We start from the raw sequence: 21,059 nt of genomic DNA, 5'->3' as shown, positions 1-21,059 counted from the left end.
AAAAAAATAAAATAATGGGGGGGCTAGCTTAATGTTACCTCAGCCACCCCCAAATGAAACAAACCTTTAACCAACACGTAAAACCGAAAACCAATTATGTCAAAATTAGGTGCTAATTAAGTGCGCCAAGAAACAATTATGAGATATTAAAAATATAATGCCAATCAAAAGTTATAACATAAAAGATATATCATCTCAGGGATGACTATCCAAGAGAGAACTTATATTATAAAATTATTATTATTATTTATTATATTGTCTGTTATGTAATGTTTATTTATTTTTAAAACCATTGCTTTTCCATATATGCGTGGGCCATTTTGACACACTATTTATTCCAGTTGCTTATCATTTTTGAAAAAATGTTTCTATTAAATTTTTATTTCCTCCGTGGAATTGGACAATTTTTGTTAAAAAATGTTTTCCTAATCATAATCGACTGGATTGGGTAATTATTAAAATGATTCAACTTATATATATATATTTCATTATAAATCATATGTACCAAAGGACATATGTAATATTTCTTAAGTACATATGATTTATAATGAAATATATATATAAGTTGAATCATTTTAATAATTACCCAATCCAGTCGATTATGATTAGGAAAACACTATTTAACAAAAATTATCCAATTCCACAGAGGAAATAAAAACTTAATAGAAACATTTTTTCAAAAACGATAAGCAACTGTAATAAATGGTGTGTCAAAATGGCCCACGCATGTATGGAAAAGCAACGGTTTTAAAAATAGACATTATATAATAGACAATATAATAAATAATAATAATAATTTTATAATATAAGTTCTCTCTTGGATAGTCATCCTTGAGATGATATATTTTTTATGTTATAACTTTTGATCGGCGTTATATTTTTAATATCTCATAATTGTTTCTTGGCGCACTTAATAAGCACCTAATTTTGACATAATTGGTTTTCGGTTTTACGTGTTGGTTAAAGGTCTGTTTCATTTGGGGGTGGCTGAGTTAACGTTAAGCTAGCCCTCCCCCTCATTATTTTATTTTTTTTCTGCCAAACTACGTGAGCACCAAATTCAACATTTAGATATCTCGACAAGGCATCAAAAGACGAGTGTTTTGAGACCCATATCGTGAGAGCACCTAATTTTTTAAGACAGGTTCTCTCTTGTAACCTGTATCGCCAGCCGACGTTTAAGTGCGAATTTTTGTAAAACTGGACGAGCACCTAATTCGGCGTTTGGATATCTAAACAATGCATTAAAAACGAGTGTTTTGAGACCCATATCGTGAGAGCACCTAATTTTTTAAGACAGGTTCTCGCTTGTGACCTGTATGGCCTACTGATGTCTAAGTGCGAATTTTTGCAAAACGGGACGAGCACCTAATTCGGCGTTCGAATATCTAAGCAATGCATAAAAAAGAGTGTTTTGAGATCAGTATTGTGAGAACACCTAATTTTTTAAGACAGATTCTCTCTTGTAACCTGGATCGCCAGTCGACGTTTAAGTGCGAATTTTTGTAAAACGGGACGAGCACCTAATTCGGCGTTTGAATATGTAAATAATGCATAAAAGAAACGAGTGTTTTGAGACCCATATCGTGAGAATATCTAATTTTTTAAGATAGGTCCTCTCTTGTCACCTGCATGGCCCGCCGACATTTAAGTGCGAATTTTTGCAAAACGGGACGAGCACTTTATTCGGCGCTTAGGTATCTCGACAGTGCGTGAAGGGACGTTTAATTTGATACCATAGCCACGAGAGCACCTAATTTTATAATATAAGTTCTCTCTTGGATAGTCATCGTTGAGATGACATATTTATTTTGTTATAACTTTTGAACGGCGATATATTTTTAATATCCGTAAATTATCTCTTGGAGCACTTAATTAGCTTAAACACCTAATTTTAACATAATTTGTTTTCGATTTTACGTGTTGGTTGTACGTTTTTCTTATTTGGAGGGGGGGCTAAGTTAACGTTAAGCTAACCGCCCCCCCCATTATTTTATTCTTTTCTGCCAAACCGCGCGAGTACCAAATTCGGGATTGTAGCACCTAATTAGCACCTAATTAGCACTTAATTTTGCACCTATTAGATATTTTATTTTCGCTGTGAGGGGGGGCAAACTTAATGGAGGTCCAAACGCGTGTTGGTCGAAGGAAGCGGAATGTTCTAACGACCGAATTTGTCTAGTAAGAAATTCCGTCTCCTTCGAGGGAGATGCACGTTGGAGATGACGTTTATTACCACGTTAGTCGAATTTCGATATTTCGCCGTATCGATATTTTTTCGCCGTATATTAATTAATTACGATAATTCATGTGCACAATACCGTCCTGTGCGTGGAACGTACAAATGAGAAATTTAGCGGGCGCGCTTTGTCCGCGATACTATTTTGTAGTTTCCGAGTGTGTCATGGTCGTCTTAATTACTCTAAAAGGAGCCATCAAGGCGTACGACGGCCGCGGCGACTGCGTCCTCGTCTCTTTCTCTCTTTCTCTTTCTCTCTCTCTCTCTCTCTCTCTCTCTCTCTCTCTCTCTCTCTCCTCCTCTTCGCAGTTTGCGATGTTAATGAAGGTATTCCGGAAAATTCTTCAAAAAGGTCGTCACTGACACAACTTAGACATCCGAACGCGATCGATCAGCTGATCCGAATCGAACAGTGTTCGAGCGCGTTTCACCCACACGCGACACGCATCTCTCGAAAAGGAGAGAGTCGTTTCAAGCGAGAAAAACGCGAATGCGAGTTTTTAACTACGACGCGAATCAGACGCGGACGCGACACGGAGCGAGCGAACACTCGTATTTTCGTGGATGTCTTCGTGACTCGAAGGCGTAGAAATCAGAATCAGAGCGGAGGTAATGCGCGCGAGAAACCGGCGAGAACACAGCGGCTAATTGCACAGCTGCTCTCGCAGCACGCGTTGCAACCTAGGTCTGAAGGCGCGTTTGATATAATTGCGCCGCTTGTTACGCGCGGAATGCACCGTCCGCTCTGCTAAAAAAAGGAGGAGTCCGAACGCGCGACACGCCTTAAATTAGGTGCTTAGTTTCCAGTACATTAATCGACGGAAACGATCGAGACGGGATCCTTTGGAGAACACGCGCGAGATAAGATCGCTTTTCCTACCGCGTTTTACGACACACTCGCTCGCACACATGCGCAGCCAGCCAGAGATTCACCTCCGTGAATCACCCCACGAGACCGGTGTGCATTTACTTTCGGCACGACCGTGCGGGATCGTCGCGAGACCTCCTCTCTCTCCGGTGACGTCCGTGACGTTTGAAAATAAGCGGGTAACGACGAACGGCGCATGAATGAAGCCGCTTCTCGCGCACGCAATACGGGTGACCTCGCTTTCCAGGATCCAGAGAGATCGCGCGATGGGTTTCGTCCGCCGGTGCGTGGCAGTGCGATAAATAAATCCGTCTCCGTGCCTTGAGACTGCGGGAGAAAGAGAAGGACGGAGTGAGGACACGACTCCTCCCGTTTTACGTAAAAACTCATAATAATACGGCCATCATAATGTATTGACGTAAAAAAATAAGAAAAGAAAAAAAAAACATGAAGAGAATCAAATAGAAATGAAGAAAAGAAAGGTAGAAATATCGTGAGGAATGTTCGATAACATACCCGGAGAGGGAAACGTACCGCTCGACTTAGGTTTACGCGTCATACGATCCTAAGTACACAGCGCTTATGTACTTTCTTCGATGGCCGTTTCTCGATGATGCGCATTCTCGCCGACACATTATTTTCCCGATCGGGCCGAACGAGCGATACACTCGTTGGGCATGTGCCAAAACGTGATCCTCGACAACGAGGTCGCTATAGCACGCTCTCTCACATATCGAACGATACGGATTTGCGCGCACGGGTCGTCCGCGCTGGGATTAACGGTGCGGCGAAGAATGACGTTAAATGACAATAACTGCATAAACCGGACGAGTGCGCGCTAACGAAATTAAGATGCGAATTCATGGTTGCGCACGGCATGCAACGTCATCGATCGATTTCGCTCAGTCGGGCGAATCGCGGAAGAACGCGAACGACTGAAACTGAACCGACAAGAAAAAAATATTCAAACAGACGTAAAACACGAGCGCTGTCGGAATCTCTTTTCTCTCTCTTTCCTGGGAGAGCGCGCGATTCTCTCGAGATCGGTGGCTTCGTGTGCAATTAAAGGGACAATTAAGGCGCGCGATACGATTTCTCGCGGGAGTTCGCCGAAGACGAAGAGACCGAAGGTGGGGTCGCTCGCGTTCGGTGGTCCGTGGGCGCAGGTATACGCGCTGCGCGTTTTATCGTGCAATAAATAACCTTGTGCACAGGAAACGAACGCCATATTCGTCATAGCGTCACAGCTCGGGAATAGCTTTACGACGCTCTCTCGTTCCGTCTCTCTCTCTCTCTCTTTCGCTCTCACGTCGCCGTTCTACAACGTGCCTCATGAGCAGCACACGTACTAGCAAATATCTTCGACGTGCGCTACAAAGGACATGAGACGTCCCTACATCACTCTCGTATCTTATTGCAATTTTTCTAGAAAGGAATAAGAGAAAATGAGCATATCGATTAAACGTCGCATCGGCGGATCCTAAGGACGAATTCGAGCCTAAACTATTCTCCTCCCTCACGTGCCCTTTCGAGGTTTTCTCTCCGTCCTCTCTCTCTCTCTTTCTTTCTCTCTCTCTCTCTCTCTCTCTCTCTCTCTCTCTCTCTCTCTCTCTCTCTCTCCCCCCCTCTCTCTCTCTAGCTAACCTCTGCTAGCATTTGGCATAAAATCTCGCGTTTCATTCAGAGATACTTATCAGTAACAGTCTCTCCTCGCTTCTGGGGCACGAGCTACCTCGACAAGTCCCGAGCTTTCGCCCGGGACGTCGTAATCGTCGCGGCGTTGCCAGGCCCCGAGGAGCAAGGAGATAAAAATCAGAAGCGTGACTTACTTGACGGGAGTCGTAGGCGTCGGGGAAGTGCTCGGGGTCGCCTCCGCCGGACTGCTGCTGCTGCTGCTGCTGGTCGGCTGTTGATGCCGCCCCGCCGGCGGCGGCAGGCCTGCGTCGATCATCTGCACTCGCGCCACGATCCATCGTCGCGTCGTAGAACACATGGACGGCCGTAGCGGCGGGCGCGTCGTCGTCGGCGACGCCGTTGCACACGGACTGCTGTTGCTGTTGCTGTTGCTGTTGCGGCTGCTCGTTCCTCGCCGCCGTCGTCCTCGTAGTCGGCGAAGGCGGCAACGACGGCGCGGTCTCTTGCACCACCGCGGCGGTCTTGCCCTTAGCGAAGAACCGCGAGATCGTGTTCCACATTCAACGGGATGGTGATACTGACGATCGCGCCGGGAGCCGCCGCTTCAATCAACGACAATCGATCAGCGCGACTCTTTGTCCTCGTCATAGCCACGAGACACGAGCTCGCCGCTAAGCCGCCGGGATGCCGCCGCTTCCGGTCGGAATGGTATTCTCGGCTTCTCCGTCGCACTGTTCCTTGAAGCGAGATCCTTCGCACTCGTTGTTTTACGGTATCCTTGCCGAGAGGATTATTACTCCTTTGCGTGTGCGTAATCTCGTTTTACGCGACGTCAGTTGCGTCGTATCGTCTCTCCTCTTCTTCGACTCGAGCTTTCCTTTCGCGCGCGCACTTATACACAGAGACACAACAAACACATACACTGCACACTGCTGCAACCGCTGCACACGTATTCCCCGCGTCGCGACGTCGCTGTGACACGGGCGAGATCTCCTTCTGCAACGACAAACGAGACATGGGATATGAGAGATACACTCCGAGAAGCTTCAGCCTCCGCGATTTCGTTTCTCCGTGTTTCTACATGTGCACGTCGGTGTGTCGCCGTTGGCTGCGGCGCTTAATTACCTCGCGCTTATGCCGAGCAAGGGTCGTGTCGTAATGACAAAGCCCGGCGGCGGATAAACAATCGCCGAATACGAGAGCGCGTCCTTTTCCCCACTCTTCTTCCTGCCCCTCCCACCATTCAACCGTAAGTTAATTTGGGTCGATTAAGCGAGATTGAAATCGTAATCGATAGATCGTGATCGATAGATCATCACCGCGACTCGATTCCGCGACCGGGAGACGCTGCAAAATCCGCACTTCTTGTAGTAGACTCGAGAAAAAAATGTGATCAACTTTTTACGCGAAGCTCGTAATGCGCCAAGCTCAAGTAACATCCTTCGCCGTTTGGTTAGGTTAGGTTAGGTTAGGCTTATCTCTCCGAACCCACTTACTTTCCTCATAGCCGCACACGCGGGGTAATCTCTCCGCAGCGTGGAATCGCGAGAGCGATGTAAATCTTGCGCGTTAATCCAACTTAATACAAATACATACTTAGGGCTCCGCTGCAACCTCCACCCCCCCCCCAACGGCACGTTTCACCGAGTAACGAAATTACGCAAGGTCAACGAGCGAACCGTTTAAAAACGCAGCTTCCCTCCGATCTCCGCGGAGAAAACTTTCGAGTTTCTCGTCTCGGGCGCGGGTCCTCCGGACTCCACCGCGGCGGTTACGTCAACGAGCAGATATTAACTACAGTGACGAGGAGTAAAGTCTCGGAACTAACCTCAAACCGGGCGACAACACGGCTTCTCTAACGGCGAGCAGACGGGATATTTTGGTCCGAAAGAAGCAAAGATGTCTCGGGCTAACTTCACGATCGCGAACGATGACAGGAATGAACCGGAGGATACGCGCTGTGATCCCACCGGCGACACGATACCTTCTGACGATCGAACATACCCCCGTCGTCGCCCTCTTCCCCACGACAAGCGTCTTACGCCGCCCGCGAGGAACTTGTCACAACGCGAAATCACGTACACCATCGGACGGACGAAACGCGGCTAAAGGACACCGCACCGCCGCGCGCGCGCGCGCGAGAGAGAGAGAGAAAGATAGAGAAAGATTGAAAGAGAGAGAGAGAGAGAGAGAGAGAGAGAGAGAGAGAGAGAGAGAAAGAGGACTCGTCCGCTATTTTGGTCGGCCAGCGGGCGCGGAGACGCGAGGAGACGAGCCTCTTCTCTTGCACTCTCTCGAGGTACGACGCGAGTGCGTATCGATCTTCACGCGAGGAACAACCGGACCCGGAATCACAACCGGACGAGACGAGAGCGAGGCGACGGTCTCGTTTGCGCGCGCGATACGATCGAAACACTGCCGATCGACCGTCGTCGCCATCGCTGTCGCCGTCGTGCGGATACTTCACGCAGCGCTCGCGCAACCTCCGTGAAGTTGGTCCCACCATTTGAAAAAAATTCGAACAAGACTACCTCGACGAACGTCCGCTCGGCGAACTTCACACACGCTCGAGAGGACCCTCTTATGCGTGCGCGTGTGTACGTGCATGCGCAACACGCACACGCGCACACCGACGTGCCATTATCCGCGTATGCGTGTTTGTACATGGGGTCGCGTGTATGAATAAGGAGCCGAGGGACCACGAAGGTCCCCCGAGAGAGGAACGACTACAAATATAGCTCTCAATCCCATCGGACAGGCATACCTTCTCGCTTCTGCTGGCTCCTTTCCGAAGAGAACGCCCCTTGTCTTCCTCAGTCTCACTGTTTCTCTCTCTCTCTCTCTCTCTTTCTCTCTCTCTCTCTCTGTCTCCTTCTCCGTCGCCGTCGCACTCCCGATGCGAGTCCCCGCGACGAGAGGCTTCGCGACAAACGACCTCTTCCTCGAGCGTATCCGGCCGCGTTCTTTGACAGCCGTCGAGCCGTTGTCCCGGCGCCGCGTCGATGAACGGAGCACTCACCGCGCGCGCGACATCCGCAGACCCGACAGCACACCAGGAGGTCACACGAGGCAGGTTTCGCCTCTGTAAGTTCCGATTACTTGCACTCACTCACGCTCTTCCGACTAACCGACCGACCGAACGAACGAAAAACCGACCGACCGACCGACCGACCATCCGTCCGTCCATCCGTGTGTCCGATCGAGCGAGCGATCACGCGGCCGCTTCGCTCCGCTCCGCTTCTTCGCCGAGAGAAGTCCGTCGCGAGGCGGCGCCGAGACGCGCCGAGAGATCCGCGTTTCCGCGTATGCACCAGCCTCTCTCTCTCTCTCCCTCTCAGAGTGAAAATCCGTCCGTTCGCAGGGAGCAGTACGCCGCACGCAGCACTACGCCGTCCATCGCAGCGATACGCGATACGCGAGAGAGTCGCACGAGGCAACTGCGGCGAGCGTGCGAGTGAGAATGATCGATGCTCGCAATGTCGACCGATCGACACCGGCCGCGTTCGATCTATCGCGGCCGCGATGGTGATCGACCAATAGCATCGGTCAGTCGCGCATGCGCGGACGCGCGCGGGGATTTCGAAGCGCGCTCACCACGCGGAGCAGCTCACCGCGTCTTCGGCGTGTGAAATTATCGACTTTCGTGAGCCGTGAAGAATTTATCGTGTTTGCAAAGGTGACGAGTGGACGCGTCCCTTTGACGCGGTTTCATCGCGAACTTGAACCTCCTCACGACGTCGGAACTCAAGTTCGTCGAGACGTACCGATGAATCGAGCTCGCTCGACTCCCATTGAATTCTCGATGTCATAGGTTATGCGCCGATCGCCGCGCGTCCATCGCGTCGATCGTCTGGCGGCTGTGAGAGGATCGCGTTTTCTCCCTGTCTCCTTCGGTAATATCAGAATCAGAATCTTAGTCGACTCACCGTTTCCAGAGAAACAGGTCGTGCTCAGGCGGAAGAGCGAGAACGAGCCAGCCAACCAGCCAGGGTCGCGCGCTCCCGCTGCGTCGTAGAGCAGAGTCGCGGCCGCACACACGTATCGCCGATAAAGCGGCGCGCTGTGCATTATCAATATGGCGGCGAATCTCGAGGAGGAACAGAGCTTACGCGAGTGCGAGGAATACGTGCAGAGACACAATATTCAACAAGTCCTGAAAGACTGTATAGTGCAACTGTGTGTGGGTCGGCCCGAGAATCCGATCTCTTTCCTTCGGGAGTACTTCCAGAAGCTGGAAAGGGTGAGTGCGCGAAACGCCAACCTCTCTCTTTCTCTTTCTCTCTCTCTCTCTCTCTCTCTCTTTCTCTCTTACCTGCGATCGCGTCCAATTAACCTGACCGAAGGATCCTCCGCGACGTGCTCGCGATTCTCACACTCTCGGCTGACTCCGTGATCCTCGCTGCGCGTCTCGTCGATTTCCCAGTGAAATCGCGACGACGCGGTAACGCCAACGTCAACGTTATCGTAGTCTAGTGGCTGCGTCGATACTCGCGTGACATGACGTTCCTCGAGCAGCAGGACTCCGACAGGACGACCAGGCGTCCTGGGTTACCGAGGATGCCTCTCTCCTTCTCGGAGAGTCCTGCAGGAACGTATCCGCATGTCCCCCTGAAATTCATTCTAATTTCGCATTCACAACCTGAGGAGAACGCGTCACTATAATATACGGTTATGGTGGTGTATATATGTGTACACACATTCTTCTAAGCTTATACGTGCCTTATATTCCTTATCTCGAGTTTTATATGCCGTAGGACTCGCTGGTTGAATGCATTTCATAGGAATGTCATTATCGCGACTGCATCTCGCGCTTCGGTAAACATTGTAACCCGACGTGCGAGTGTCGCGTGTTATCTCCCGACGTCATGGATAACAATCGCGAATGACAAACACAGGCCTGAGCAGAGCTCGAGGATTTTTCAATAAATGGTACGACGAGTCAATATTTCATCAAGAATGCTTATCGCTGCGTACGACGGATCGACGTATCAAACGGCACCGATTTAACGACTAGCGATAATGCTGGTAATTTACAACCTGCACACGGCCAGTGCTGCCATCGCTACCGTTTGCTCATACGGTCTCTCTGGTGCCTAATGTACCGACGTGTTTCTTTAAATCGAGCTATTGATAAGAGAGTTTAATTGCTACTCTCTCACTCCCTCTCTCCCCTTCTTTTCCTCTTGCTCTCTGAAAACATCCCCCACGTGTGTTGTTAATAATGACACGTGGAAGCTGCAAATAAACACTCTTGCTGTTACCACGCTCATGTACAAGTCGCGTCATGCATTTTTCAAGACCGTTCAAAGGTCGCGATATGCGGAATTTTGTTTATCGCACGAGTCGACGGAGGAGAAGGGGCAGAACGAGAGAGGAGAGCGATCTTCGGAATATATCCGATCCCATCCGATTAATGCTTGATATCCCGCGAGACGTATTCGCGGCCGAAAGTTCACGGAAGCTCGCGGGCAGGGGATGGACGTTCTATCAATCAAGCGCAGTGACGTTTCCCGAAGTGCCGGTGCCGGTGCTCAATGCCGTGAGCCCCCGATTCGGTTTCCGCGGATCCCCGAGACCTTTCGCTGCTGTTGTTACCTTTCCCATTTCGCGTACGTTACGGCGGTAATTATCGCGGCGTTCGTGCTCGAGGCAACGCGCCGCGAGGCCAGCCTCGAGTCGCCGCCGTCGCCACTACCACCGTCAACGGCATCACCCACCCACACGAGTCTGCGACTTCGTGTGTGTATAACATGCGGAAATCAAAGCTCGCCCGTTGAAAGAACGAGCAGAATCGACGCGCGCGCGAGAGCATGCTCGTTCCCTCGTGGGGAAGAAACGACCGCCAAAAATAAGCGACGCTTGACACACCGCTGACGTAAAGCGATCGTCGGCGACTGGAAACACGGCGCCGCCGAACCCGACACCGCCAGGTCGTCCGCGATAGCGATCCCGAATGTTCGACACGGAAGGCGAAGGACATGCTCCCACACAGTCGTTTTATGAAAGGAAGTATGTAGATTTATGAATATATCCCAGCTTTATCCCCCTGTTCTCTCTCTTTCTTTCCCCCGACCTAGTTTTCTTTCTTCCACAGAAAAACAGGATCATCCTTTATCTCAACCTTAGTCAAGAGCGATGGTCTTGTTCGTATAATGTGGGCGAGATTTAAGGTCGCGCGAGGGTGCCTGTCCGATGGGTATTCCTACCCTCGCGTGCAGCGTCGCGCGGTGTGACAATGCAGAAACGCGGTACAACGCGATAGTAGCGTCGCGCTATATTGACGGTACCTGGAGGAGCGGCAGAGAGACACGCGGGACGGCGGGCGCGGATCGCCGGGTTCGCGTGTTTGCCTTTCGTGCTTGTGTGCGGTGTAGATGACAAAAACAGCGCGTAGGAGAGAATGACGAAGGAGGGAAAGGATAGGGTGGCGGCTGCGTACGTTAGACGAAGACGACACGAGAGATTCTATTCCAGAATAGAAATCTCGCTGGAGAGAACACAAACAGCGAAGAGATACGCTGCCTACGAAGGAGAATGATAAACGCGCCCGCGAGCGTGCAGACGAGAGCGTGTGAACGCGAAATGTGGAAGTCGAGAATACGTAAAATATAAAAATAGGATTGGAGGGAAGGGAAGGGGGGAGGGGCGTACAAGAGGGACGAACGAACGAGCGACTTGCAACGCGACGCACGCACATTCGCGTAATGGATCCTCGAATTAGAAATCCGCCCGAGCAATATCCATCCGGAATTAGAGAATGAAATTTCGTCGCTGTGTAACGCAGAAATTGCTCGCTGGCGAACGCAGGATCGAACGCGAGCTCGACGTTCGGGGGAGAAGTCCGTTATTGAAAATACACATGATAATGGCGCGTCGTTCCGTAGATGATGTTTACTCTGAAATAACCGCATAAATTTTTCGCCGATATTTGCCCGCTTGCAGAGCTCCTTCCATCTTACTGTGTTCGGTTTTAAGAAAGGGCACGGTGAGACGGAGAGCGCGGAAAAGCAAGAAGGAAGGAAAGGAAAGAGAAAAAGGGCGAGCAACGAGGAGGGAATGACACAAAGGGGGGTTGAGGGAGCTTGGAGTCGCACGCGCGCGCGCACATGTGTGTGTGTGTGTGTGTGTGTGTGTCTGTGTGTTGTGTGTATGAAGTGTGTAAGGAAGTGCGAGAAAGAGAGCGCGATATATAGGGGTAGCTGATCTAAACATAGAGCACGCTCGAAATATAACGAGGCGCAACCTTAGCCGAGAAAGAGGGGGAGAGAGAGAGAGAGAGAGAGAGAGAGAGAGAGAGAGAGAGAGGAGAGAGAGAGAGAGAGAGAGAGAGAGAGAGAAAGCGAACGAGCGCGAGAATGGCCGCGTGTTAAAAGCATTCCGCAAAAATGTGGAAAGCCGCGACCGAATGAATCCAGCCGTCGCCACCGCCTTCATCGTTCTTCCTGTCGTCTCGACGTCGATCTTCTCCCTCGATGTTGTCGCGGTAGAATAACGCTGGCATTTTGACGCCCGGAGCTATCATATCCTGAGCTCCAATACTGCTACCATCGGGGCTCGCAATGTTGCACGATGACACACTCGAAATGGGACATTTAAATCGATGCTCCCTTCCGACGTGCCTCCAACATCGCGGATTTGTAATTCGGCGATTGCGTCGGGGCAAAATTGTACGTCAAAAAAACCTGTCGCGACACCTGAAAAAAGCGGTATGTCAGTTTGATGAAAAAAAGCTGAAGGTCGCAACCTCCAGCGACAAAATCCTCGTTAATTGAGTCTCTCCACCGACAGCAAGTGCTTACGAGAACGGCACTAGGTTGATAAGCGAAGTACCGTCTACCGAAGTATGTGTCCTTCGTCTTTGTTACCAATCTCGTACTTTTACAAGCCGGAGGGCCTTGAAGAACGCCGTCATCACGGATCGATGCTCTGTCCGGACATGGTCCAGCAACACGGATCTTGCAGTTCGACAATTGCACCGAGGCAGCATTGCGCGAAACCTGGAAGGAAAAACATTTCGTCAGTTTAATCAAAAAAAAAAAAAGAAAAAAAGAAAAAAGAAAATGGGGCAACGAGATATTAAATTTTAACACTGCGACTCAATACTCTCCCGAAACGAGTCTGTTGAGCGAGCACAGGCTCATGCGATACCCGGCTGGTCCCTGGAGTATCGTCTTCTGCGTGACCCACGCTGCGAATTTCTCGTCATGGAGAGCCGAAACACGGGTCCTGGAAAAATTCTGCCTTGGCGAATCGATCTGCCGTCGTCGTCGGCGCGCGTAAATGCGAGCGGAAGACCTTACTTACCGACCACGACCACGAGGCAGCATCTCGGCATATCTATCCATCCTCCGCACAGCGACGAGTCCGGAGGCGGTGGAGGCGGCGATGATGGTGGCGGTGGCAGCGGCGGTGCAGGCGGCGGCGACGGCGGCACGAGCGAGCGGACGAGCAGTAGTGAGTGTACCGACGCTGTCGCGCCGACGGCGAAGTCGCGCGCGCGTTAGATCGCCTCCGACTTCTAATTGGATTCTGTCCGAGGCCTTATAAAATCGCGAAACGAGTGGGAGAAGGAGACGCGAGGCCGTGGAGACGAGCCGGGACGACGAAGATCGCGGGATTGCGAGTGCGAGACGACGGTCTCCTTTTTGCGTTCACGTTCGCGAGGATTCGTGCGATCGCCGACCTGCGACACGCTGCCGTGAAAGGCGGCCGATTCTCAGGTGTTGGCTTACACTCGCGGAAAATAGAAGACGAGGAGAGGTGGAAAACGGAGACAGTGAGAGGAAGACGCGAAACGAGAAGGATTAAGCAAGATCAAGGAGGATCCAGGAAAAACAATGAACGAGGTATGAGGGGGAAGAGCGAGAGGCCGAGCGTCGTCGTTGAAGTTACGCGCGCGTACAATTGATCCCGGAAGGAGATCACCTTGATCAAGTCAGTGAAGAGTTTAGTGTTTTAATTTGATCACGTGTCTCGTAGTGTCTTCCTCTCTCTCTCTCTCTCTCTCTTTTGTTCGACGTAAGATCTGGCGAAGGATGTTACGTCACGGAGCATAATGCGCTCGCGCTCGTCGAGTGAAGCAAAATAAATGTTCGCGCTCGGAGAAAAAAGATCGATTGAATGAACGTGACAATGAACAGATCGAAAGCATGTTTCGGTCGTGGGAATTTCTGGTTCTCGTAAAGCGAATTTGGTTTCAACAAGCGGAAGTTCTGTTTCCTTCGAGCAAAACGTCCTCGATTTGTTCACATTAATCGAATCCATTTTCTTTCTCCGTACAATTTCGTGCGAATCGGGACTGACGATTTTGCTTCGCGAGGAACGTGGACTTTTCGTTTTTTCGGACTCACGGGAAGGTTACGTGATTAATCCACCGCGAACGCGGCTCTAAATCGGCCGGACTCGACCGTGCGCCTCGGTCGGCGAAGTTTTCATATTTTTCACCGCTCATCCTCCCGATTTCTGGCATGGATTTCGTCCAACGGAATCTTATTATTTTGTGCCAAGAATTATTTGCGATCTCGCACCGCGATGAATCCCGCGGAGATCATCGTGTTCAAACTTCTAGAGACTAAGACCTGCCATAAAGAAATCGCGGATATAAAACTATGCAAATGTCAGAGAAAGTTACTTTCAGCTATCCGAAATTAAATAAGACAGTTGATACATTCTCGTTTAATATCCCGCAAGTAACAGTCGTAGCTTCCTCACAATACCTCTTTTGTCCTCGATGTAAAGAGTCTTCCCGCGAAAAGTAATTCTTCGAGTAAATAAAGCAAAGATGTGTTATTTACAATCCTTTCATGCTGAATCTCCTCGAATAGAAGATCGCGGAAAGAGGAGAGCAAAAATTGCGGAAAACACTTTGGAAAGAGGAGGCAAAGAGGAAAAGAGAGAAAGAGAGGGGCAGAGAGAGAGAGAGAGAGAGAGAGAGAGAGAGAGAGAGAGAGAGAGAGAGAAAGAAAGGAAAATCGATGTGTTCGTAAAACACTCGTCGAATAGGCAACGCGTATGATTCGAGGATCACCTCTGCTCGACACAATATAACAGTTCGAATTGCGAATCGTTTGTCCACGAAAATAAAAGCATGAATACGTATGGCTCCATCGACGGTATTTTGTGTCGCTGTGTTGCTCGCGCTGCTCGTGAATCGCATGTCGCGTATTAAAAGAGGCCTCAACTTGAAAGACACTCGCGCCGAGATGAGGATTCACAAGCGATACATAAGATTCCCTCATATGTCACGAGTGTATTCAAGGATGTGTGGACGTGCGTATATGTGTGCGTACGTGCGTACGTGCGCACATGTGCACGTGTGCGTGAAGCACTTGTGGCTCGCAGTCGGCAGCTGTATATCACGATTGACCAGGGATTGTATAAGAGCGCACGTCTTCGTTGATTCCATCGACTTTGAGCGGAATCTAGCACGACATCTCACATACAGGGCGTCTCGCGCGAAATTATGAGTACAACTTTTCGAGACAATTTAGTGCTCAAATTTCAAAAGTACTCAAAAGTACAAACTCATCCACACGGAGAAACAAGATCATTTGGATGAACGTAACGATGAACGAGCCGAGAGCGCGTTCTGGCTGAAGGAAACGGAATTTCCGGTTGTTAGAGTCAAATTTCCTTCCTGAGAATGAAAGATTCCTTTTCCCCATCAAAAACGCATTCGGTTCGTTCATTACTGCGTTGATTCAATTTTTCCTACTTATGCGTCGTCCGTTGAATGATTTTCGCGGATGAGAATGTTGTCGAAGAAGAGAGCGGAGTTCGCCGCGAGCGTCCCCGTAAGTCTCGAATTCGTCCTCGGGAATTCGGTCTTTATTCGAAGGAAGAGGAGGAGGAGAAGAAAGGTTCTCCCTTTCCCTTTTCTCTCCCGCATTAATTTGCAGTCCAATACTCGCGATAGCGGCATGCGGCGGGCGCATTAGCATATGCATCGCGGGCTGATTAAAAGGGGGAAATGCGAATCGCGGTGATTCCCGTTGGAAGTGTGGCGACGTCCGACCACGACGGCCAGCGTCGTCGCCACCACGAGGAGAAGAGAGAACGGCGCGTTCGTGCGTGAAAACGCCAACTGACCTATGGCATTATTCGCTCACCTCTCGTCTCGGCGATGTACATCGTTCGTATGAGACCACGACGCGATCTGTGTGTGTATGTACGTGTGAGATTTCATCTATATAATTTATAATTTTAACGGTAATTTTATGATAAGAATGTGCACGAAGCGCGCCGGAGTTTTCGAGTCCTCGGCGCGGCGGAGGCGCGCGCTCGTGCCTAATGAATTATTAATTTTCGTGCCTCCTCTTCTTTTTTTCCTGCCGAACAATCACGACCTACGGCCGACGACGAAACTGGAGTACGTACATGTGTGCGTTTTGTGTATGTGTGGAGCAACGCGGTGACCTTAACACGTTCGCAACCACGCGTTACGTACATCAGAGCGACGCTCTGATTCTCGTGACGTTAGCGACGTCACACACGCGTGACAGCGATAACTTTCCGCAATTAATTTTTCGGCGCTCCCGCTCGCTCACTCGCACGCTCGCGCGCGACTAAAAATACGCCTCGGCAATATGAGAACGAATATGAAAGACGATGCGACCGAACGTGAAATAATGCGACAGTTAAAAATGCCTCGCGATCGTGCGCGACAATTATTAAAACGCGCGCTAACGACGAACGTGCTGTTTCGTCATGCGCTCCGTGCTGCCTAGATGAAGTTTTACATAATTTATACCGGCCGAATTGGTAGCCGATTCTCTTGTGGAAACATCGCCGTTTGGGAAATCGATCGGAGTTCTATCAATTAGAAATCACCATTTTCTCTCTCTCTCTCTCTCTCTCTCTCTCTCTCTCTCTCTCTCTCTCTCTCTCTCCGTTTTTGCTGACGCAACTTCGCGAAGGGAAGCTCTTCTACTGATTAGAGCCTGCACGAATTGGATTAATTAGGCTAATATATGCCGGATGCAATGACCGCGATCGTAACAGGAATAGCGAATAGCATCTCGTGACGTTCCACGCTCGCTGCGGCTCGCGGCACTTTGATACGAGACCGAGTAATAATACACGATGCACACGGCGACACGTTAGTCTCGGTTCTATAACACCCTGTATACAGTCGAGTCTAAACTTATTACATAATACGTCTCGTAGATTGTTACTCGATCGACTGCTGATTCAGCTTGATCCTTCATTAAATTTTTTTCTAATGCTTCTAGAAACTATTCATCGTATTTACGATGCGTATATCGTTTCTTTTTTTCTCTTCTACTCGCGAATATTCCGCGTAGACATTTATTACATTTATACTGGGACGAGGACGCGACGAACACCGATGTCTCCTCGAGTCAAACACAGAGAAGTGTGAAACGGGACGGCAAAGACTCAACGGGACTTTGATGCTCGCGATTGTTCAGCAAGGATTAAGGTAGCTTTATTTTTGTATGCAGGAACAAGCTCACGATGCCAAGCAGCAGATCGCCACGAGTCCAGAGGACACGGAGGACATGCCCGCGGGTCAGCAGGGCCCGCAAGTGCCGCGGCGACGCGGCGGCATCTCGGCGGAGCCGGTCTCCGAGGAGGACGCGACTAGTTACGTGAAGAAGGTCGTGCCGAAAGACTACAAGACTATGGCCGCTTTGAGCAAGGCCATCGCCAAGAACGTGTTGTTCGCGCACTTGGACGAGAACGAGCGCTCCGACATATTCGACGCGATGTTCCCCGTGACGTTCTTGCCCGGCGAGGCGATCATTCGTCAAGGTAATTGTACACGCGCGACGACAATCGATCTTAGCCTCGCGAAGTCTCCCTTCTGATTGAGGCGGCCGACTCGTGAATTCTTAACCCTTTGCGGTCTAAATTGTCCACGGCTTCTCTTCTCGACCGATCTGCGGAAAGTAATTTGCTCCCCAGATTATCATCTACAATATCCCATATATATTTATTTACAGTAGTTTACGTTCGTTTCAATATTTTAATACTGAACTATCACAACATTACAATTTAATTTAGACGTTTAAATCGTACAGCATTTGAAAAGAATCGACAATTTCAACATTTCAAGATTTAAAGAATAAATGTACAGCAACGCAATTAGACATTATTAACGAGTAAAAAGTTGTTTTATAGAATCGTTAGGAGCGAAATGCGATGTCGTGGTAAGCTCGACATAGGATTGCAAAGGGCTAAGAGCTGTGAAATTGCGGACACGTTCATTACCGTACTCGAGCGCGTGTTAAACGCCGATGATACTGAGCAAGTCGCGTGTTCCTCCAGGTGACGAGGGTGACAATTTCTACGTGATCGACCAAGGCGAGGTCGAGATCTTCGTCAACGGCGAGCTGGCGACGACGATCGGCGAGGGCGGCAGTTTCGGCGAGCTCGCGTTAATCTACGGTACTCCGCGTGCGGCAACCGTCAGAGCGAAGACCGACGTGAAGCTTTGGGGCATCGACAGGGACTCCTACCGCAGGATTCTCATGGGTTCCACTATAAGGAAGCGGAAAATGTACGAGGAGTTTCTCTCCAGGGTCTCGATTTTGGGTGAGTTTGTTCTTCGCTCGGGAGTTTCATTACTACAAAACGTCATATTATACATCTCTTTCTCTCTTGAGATATCTAAAAGCGTTACATAGAGATAAATATGCCCATGCAAGAGGAAATCGTAACCAATGCTTGTTCTCGCAGAGTCCTTGGACAAATGGGAGAGACTCACGGTGGCGGATGCTCTGGAACCAGTGGCGTTCGACGACGGCGAGACGATAGTCCGACAAGGCGAACCAGGCGAAGACTTTTATATAATCGTCGAGGGAACCGCGGTGGTCCTTCAGCAACGCTCGGAAGGGGACGAACCGGCGGAGGTCGGCCGCTTAGGGCCGTCTGACTACTTCGGTGAGACAAAGTCGTGCGCTTCGCAACAAAAATTCATGCTTCACAAATTGTGCAACATGCGCGATGAAGCTTAAGCACCGTATCTAAAATGGAAAGTCTATGTTAATAATGAGAATTCTTTTTATTTTATTTGACGCAGGAGAAATAGCGCTACTGTTGGACAGGCCCCGAGCAGCGACGGTGGTGGCTAGGGGCCCGTTAAAGTGCGTGAAATTGGACCGGGCACGGTTCGAACGGGTCTTAGGCCCATGCGCCGACATCCTCAAACGCAACATCACCCAGTATAACAGCTTCGTGTCTCTCTCCGTGTAAGCGAACACTGTCTCTCCTATTTCCTTCCTTTCCTCGAACCATCTGGTCTGTCCCCCTTCATCGCGGTCAGCGCTGCCGGATCATCCCCAACTTCGTTTGTACCGGGGGCTACGTTATTTCGCCGTTAACATAGTTAACACTTTTTTTATTTGATTAATATTTAAGTGAATTAATGTATTACGTCAGCTATCAATAATGTGTACACATACATAACGTACCATACGAAGAAAACATATAGACAATGTACACATGCATACAGACACATATACACACATACATATACACAAAACGGTATCATTAGAGAGACGCTGTTAATATTATTACCGTAAGGCTATTTACGCACTATGTAGTTCGCGACTCGACGCCGATCCGTGCACGCGAGTACGTCGACGTTGATCTCTTCCGCGCGAACACGTTTCTACGTGCGAATTGTCGCGTGCACGACAAGTATACCGACCCGTTAACGTCCGAACCTTTCGATCTAGCGATTGGGGGAACGCAGTTTTCGCAAAATCCACTCCCGCTTAGATGTCTCAGCCCAATGATACCGAGCGGTGTATGCGCGACGGCAAGCTGTCGTCGGACACACGGGCAGAATGTTACGAGAACGGGTTCCAGCAGGTTCAGGAACCCGTCGGAACATTCTCTCCAGCCGAGAATACCGGGCGCTAACGGGCTAATCCGGTTAATGGCACGTTGTTGTAGGTCCTGAGTGTAACGTAGAGGTCTTTGAGCGAAGCTGATGATGTACCGATGTGGTGTTTCGATTCGCGTCCGAACACCGAGACTGTGATCCAGCAGTTTCGGGCTCGAAGAGAGCAAAACAGTCACACTCGCGTCATCGTGCGAGGAGACTGAGCCCGTATCGAGTCATGTTGTGTCGTTTGAAAGCTGTCGAGGCTCCTATAACGTCGGAAGCGAAAAATCCTAATGACCATCCTCGCTCATAGAACGAATTATCCGGCAAAACAGGCCAAGAAAATGCGCCGAAGATTTTTCATGTAGTCTTTAATAATAATATACGTCAAACTTACGATGGTCAATCGAGACTTACAGTTGTTCATTCGGAAGTCGAAGGAGAAAGATCTTCGCTGCATTTTGAATCAGCTTGGGCATTATTGCCATGTTAAAGGACACCGTGTACACTACGAGAGGAAATCACACGCGTGATTTTTCGCTTCCGACGCAATCCGATGTGGCTGCAGCGACGAGCTGGGAGCCTTAAGTATTGTCTAACGATGAGAAAACCGACGATGAAAGTGACGCTTTCGTTTATTGTTATAAATATATATATATATATATATATATATATATATACATATATATATATATGAATATTTTAAACGTTCTGTGTTATATATACATATATCATGGATTGTTAAATTATTTAATATTTAAATTATTTTATCGAAACCGATATAGTAAATCGGTGTATAATTATTGCGTGGCGGCTGGTGCGAAAGCGCGTCAGTCGCGATTTATGAACACGTAGGAACGTAGAGGAAAAGAAAACAAGCAGCCAGCCGATCGAAAGCGTATATATTTAATTACACCGGCGTAGCATCGTCGAGGCGGGGTACGAAGTGAAAGAAACGAGTCGCAATCTATATCTCCTGTAAGAGTGCGCTAGATTTATATAGTACGACGCAACAAAAATGGTACAACGTCAGAAAATTAAATAATTTATTATGCACAACATCATATCCCAATAAGTATTATCGTACAATCATGGATCTTCCCCTTTCTTTTTTTGCCAAGTCCGTAAAATCACGGATCCGTAGAATTACGCATGCATTCTACGCGCATTGACAAAAGCGAGACGACGTTTCACGACCGCTCGAAAAATCGAAACGAGAAAAAAAAAATGAGAACGACTCTCCGGCACTTGTCGAGAGTGTCGTCGTCTCGCGTTAAGCGAATGAGTCTCTTCTCACTGATGACGATTCGGATTGATCATACAACTATTAAGTTATCCGACGATAGGGACGTAGGGAGAGAACCGATAACGAAGACGACGCGTATCACACTATGCACGGAGGTGCGCAGTAACGACGGCCACCCACTCGATCTTCGGTCTTGCACGTTTACCGTCGACACCACGAC

General features: G+C 49.3%; 2 protein-coding genes across 12 annotated transcripts in view; one reads left to right on the top strand and one right to left on the bottom strand.

The window, feature by feature from the left end:
- The window catches only part of Patronin (calmodulin-regulated spectrin-associated protein patronin), a 62,058-nt gene extending 54,152 nt beyond the window's left edge, over positions 1 to 7,906 (bottom strand). For 7 of the 10 annotated variants that reach the window (XM_011153899.3, XM_019844952.2, XM_019844953.2 and 4 more), the window contains exons 1-2: positions 7,507 to 7,906; positions 4,937 to 5,738 (exon numbers count right to left, since the gene is read on the bottom strand). In XM_011153899.3, coding sequence (XP_011152201.1) covers positions 4,937 to 5,302 — 366 coding nt within the window. In that variant the 5' untranslated portion in view covers positions 5,303 to 5,738; positions 7,507 to 7,906. Of the gene's footprint in view, positions 1 to 4,936; positions 5,739 to 6,238; positions 6,327 to 6,570; positions 6,848 to 7,506 lie in introns of those variants that run through there. The other 3 variants (XM_025303777.1, XM_019844949.2, XM_019844950.2) reach the window with 3 other exon arrangements.
- Positions 7,907 to 8,571: 665 nt separating this feature from the next.
- Positions 8,572 to 20,245, top strand: Pka-R1 (protein kinase, cAMP-dependent, regulatory subunit type 1). Of its 2 annotated transcripts, none has more exons than XM_011153902.3 (5): positions 8,572 to 8,982; positions 17,204 to 17,513; positions 18,030 to 18,296; positions 18,441 to 18,644; positions 18,784 to 20,245. In XM_011153902.3, the coding sequence occupies exons 1-5, from the start codon at positions 8,818 to 8,820 to the stop codon at positions 18,954 to 18,956; spliced, it is 1,119 nt and encodes a 372-aa protein (XP_011152204.1). In that variant the 5' UTR covers positions 8,572 to 8,817; the 3' UTR covers positions 18,957 to 20,245. The 2 variants fall into 2 exon arrangements, with proteins under 2 accessions (XP_011152204.1, XP_011152205.1); XM_011153903.3 differs by lacking the exon at positions 8,572 to 8,982 and adding an exon at positions 13,176 to 13,588.
- The last annotated feature ends 814 nt before the right edge of the window (positions 20,246 to 21,059 follow it).

Source organism: Harpegnathos saltator, unplaced genomic scaffold (assembly GCF_003227715.2).
Source record: "Harpegnathos saltator strain DR-91 unplaced genomic scaffold, Hsal_v8.6 scaffold117, whole genome shotgun sequence".
Classification (NCBI taxonomy): domain Eukaryota; kingdom Metazoa; phylum Arthropoda; class Insecta; order Hymenoptera; family Formicidae; genus Harpegnathos; species Harpegnathos saltator.
Note: the sequence above shows the minus strand (reverse complement) of the source record. Positions and strands in the feature narration are given on the sequence as shown.

What these genes read in the sequence shown, in the direction of transcription:
- Pka-R1 (XM_011153902.3), top strand. Translation starts at nt 8,818, where the DNA reads ATGGCGGCGAATCTCGAGGAGGAACAGAGCTTACGCGAGTGCGAGGAA. An exon ending in ACTTCCAGAAGCTGGAAAGG is followed by an intron (nt 8,983 to 17,203) that starts GTGAGTGCGCGA and finishes TTTTGTATGCAG; the next exon opens with GAACAAGCTCACGATGCCAA. An exon ending in AGGGCCGTCTGACTACTTCG is followed by an intron (nt 18,645 to 18,783) that starts GTGAGACAAAGT and finishes TATTTGACGCAG; the next exon opens with GAGAAATAGCGCTACTGTTG.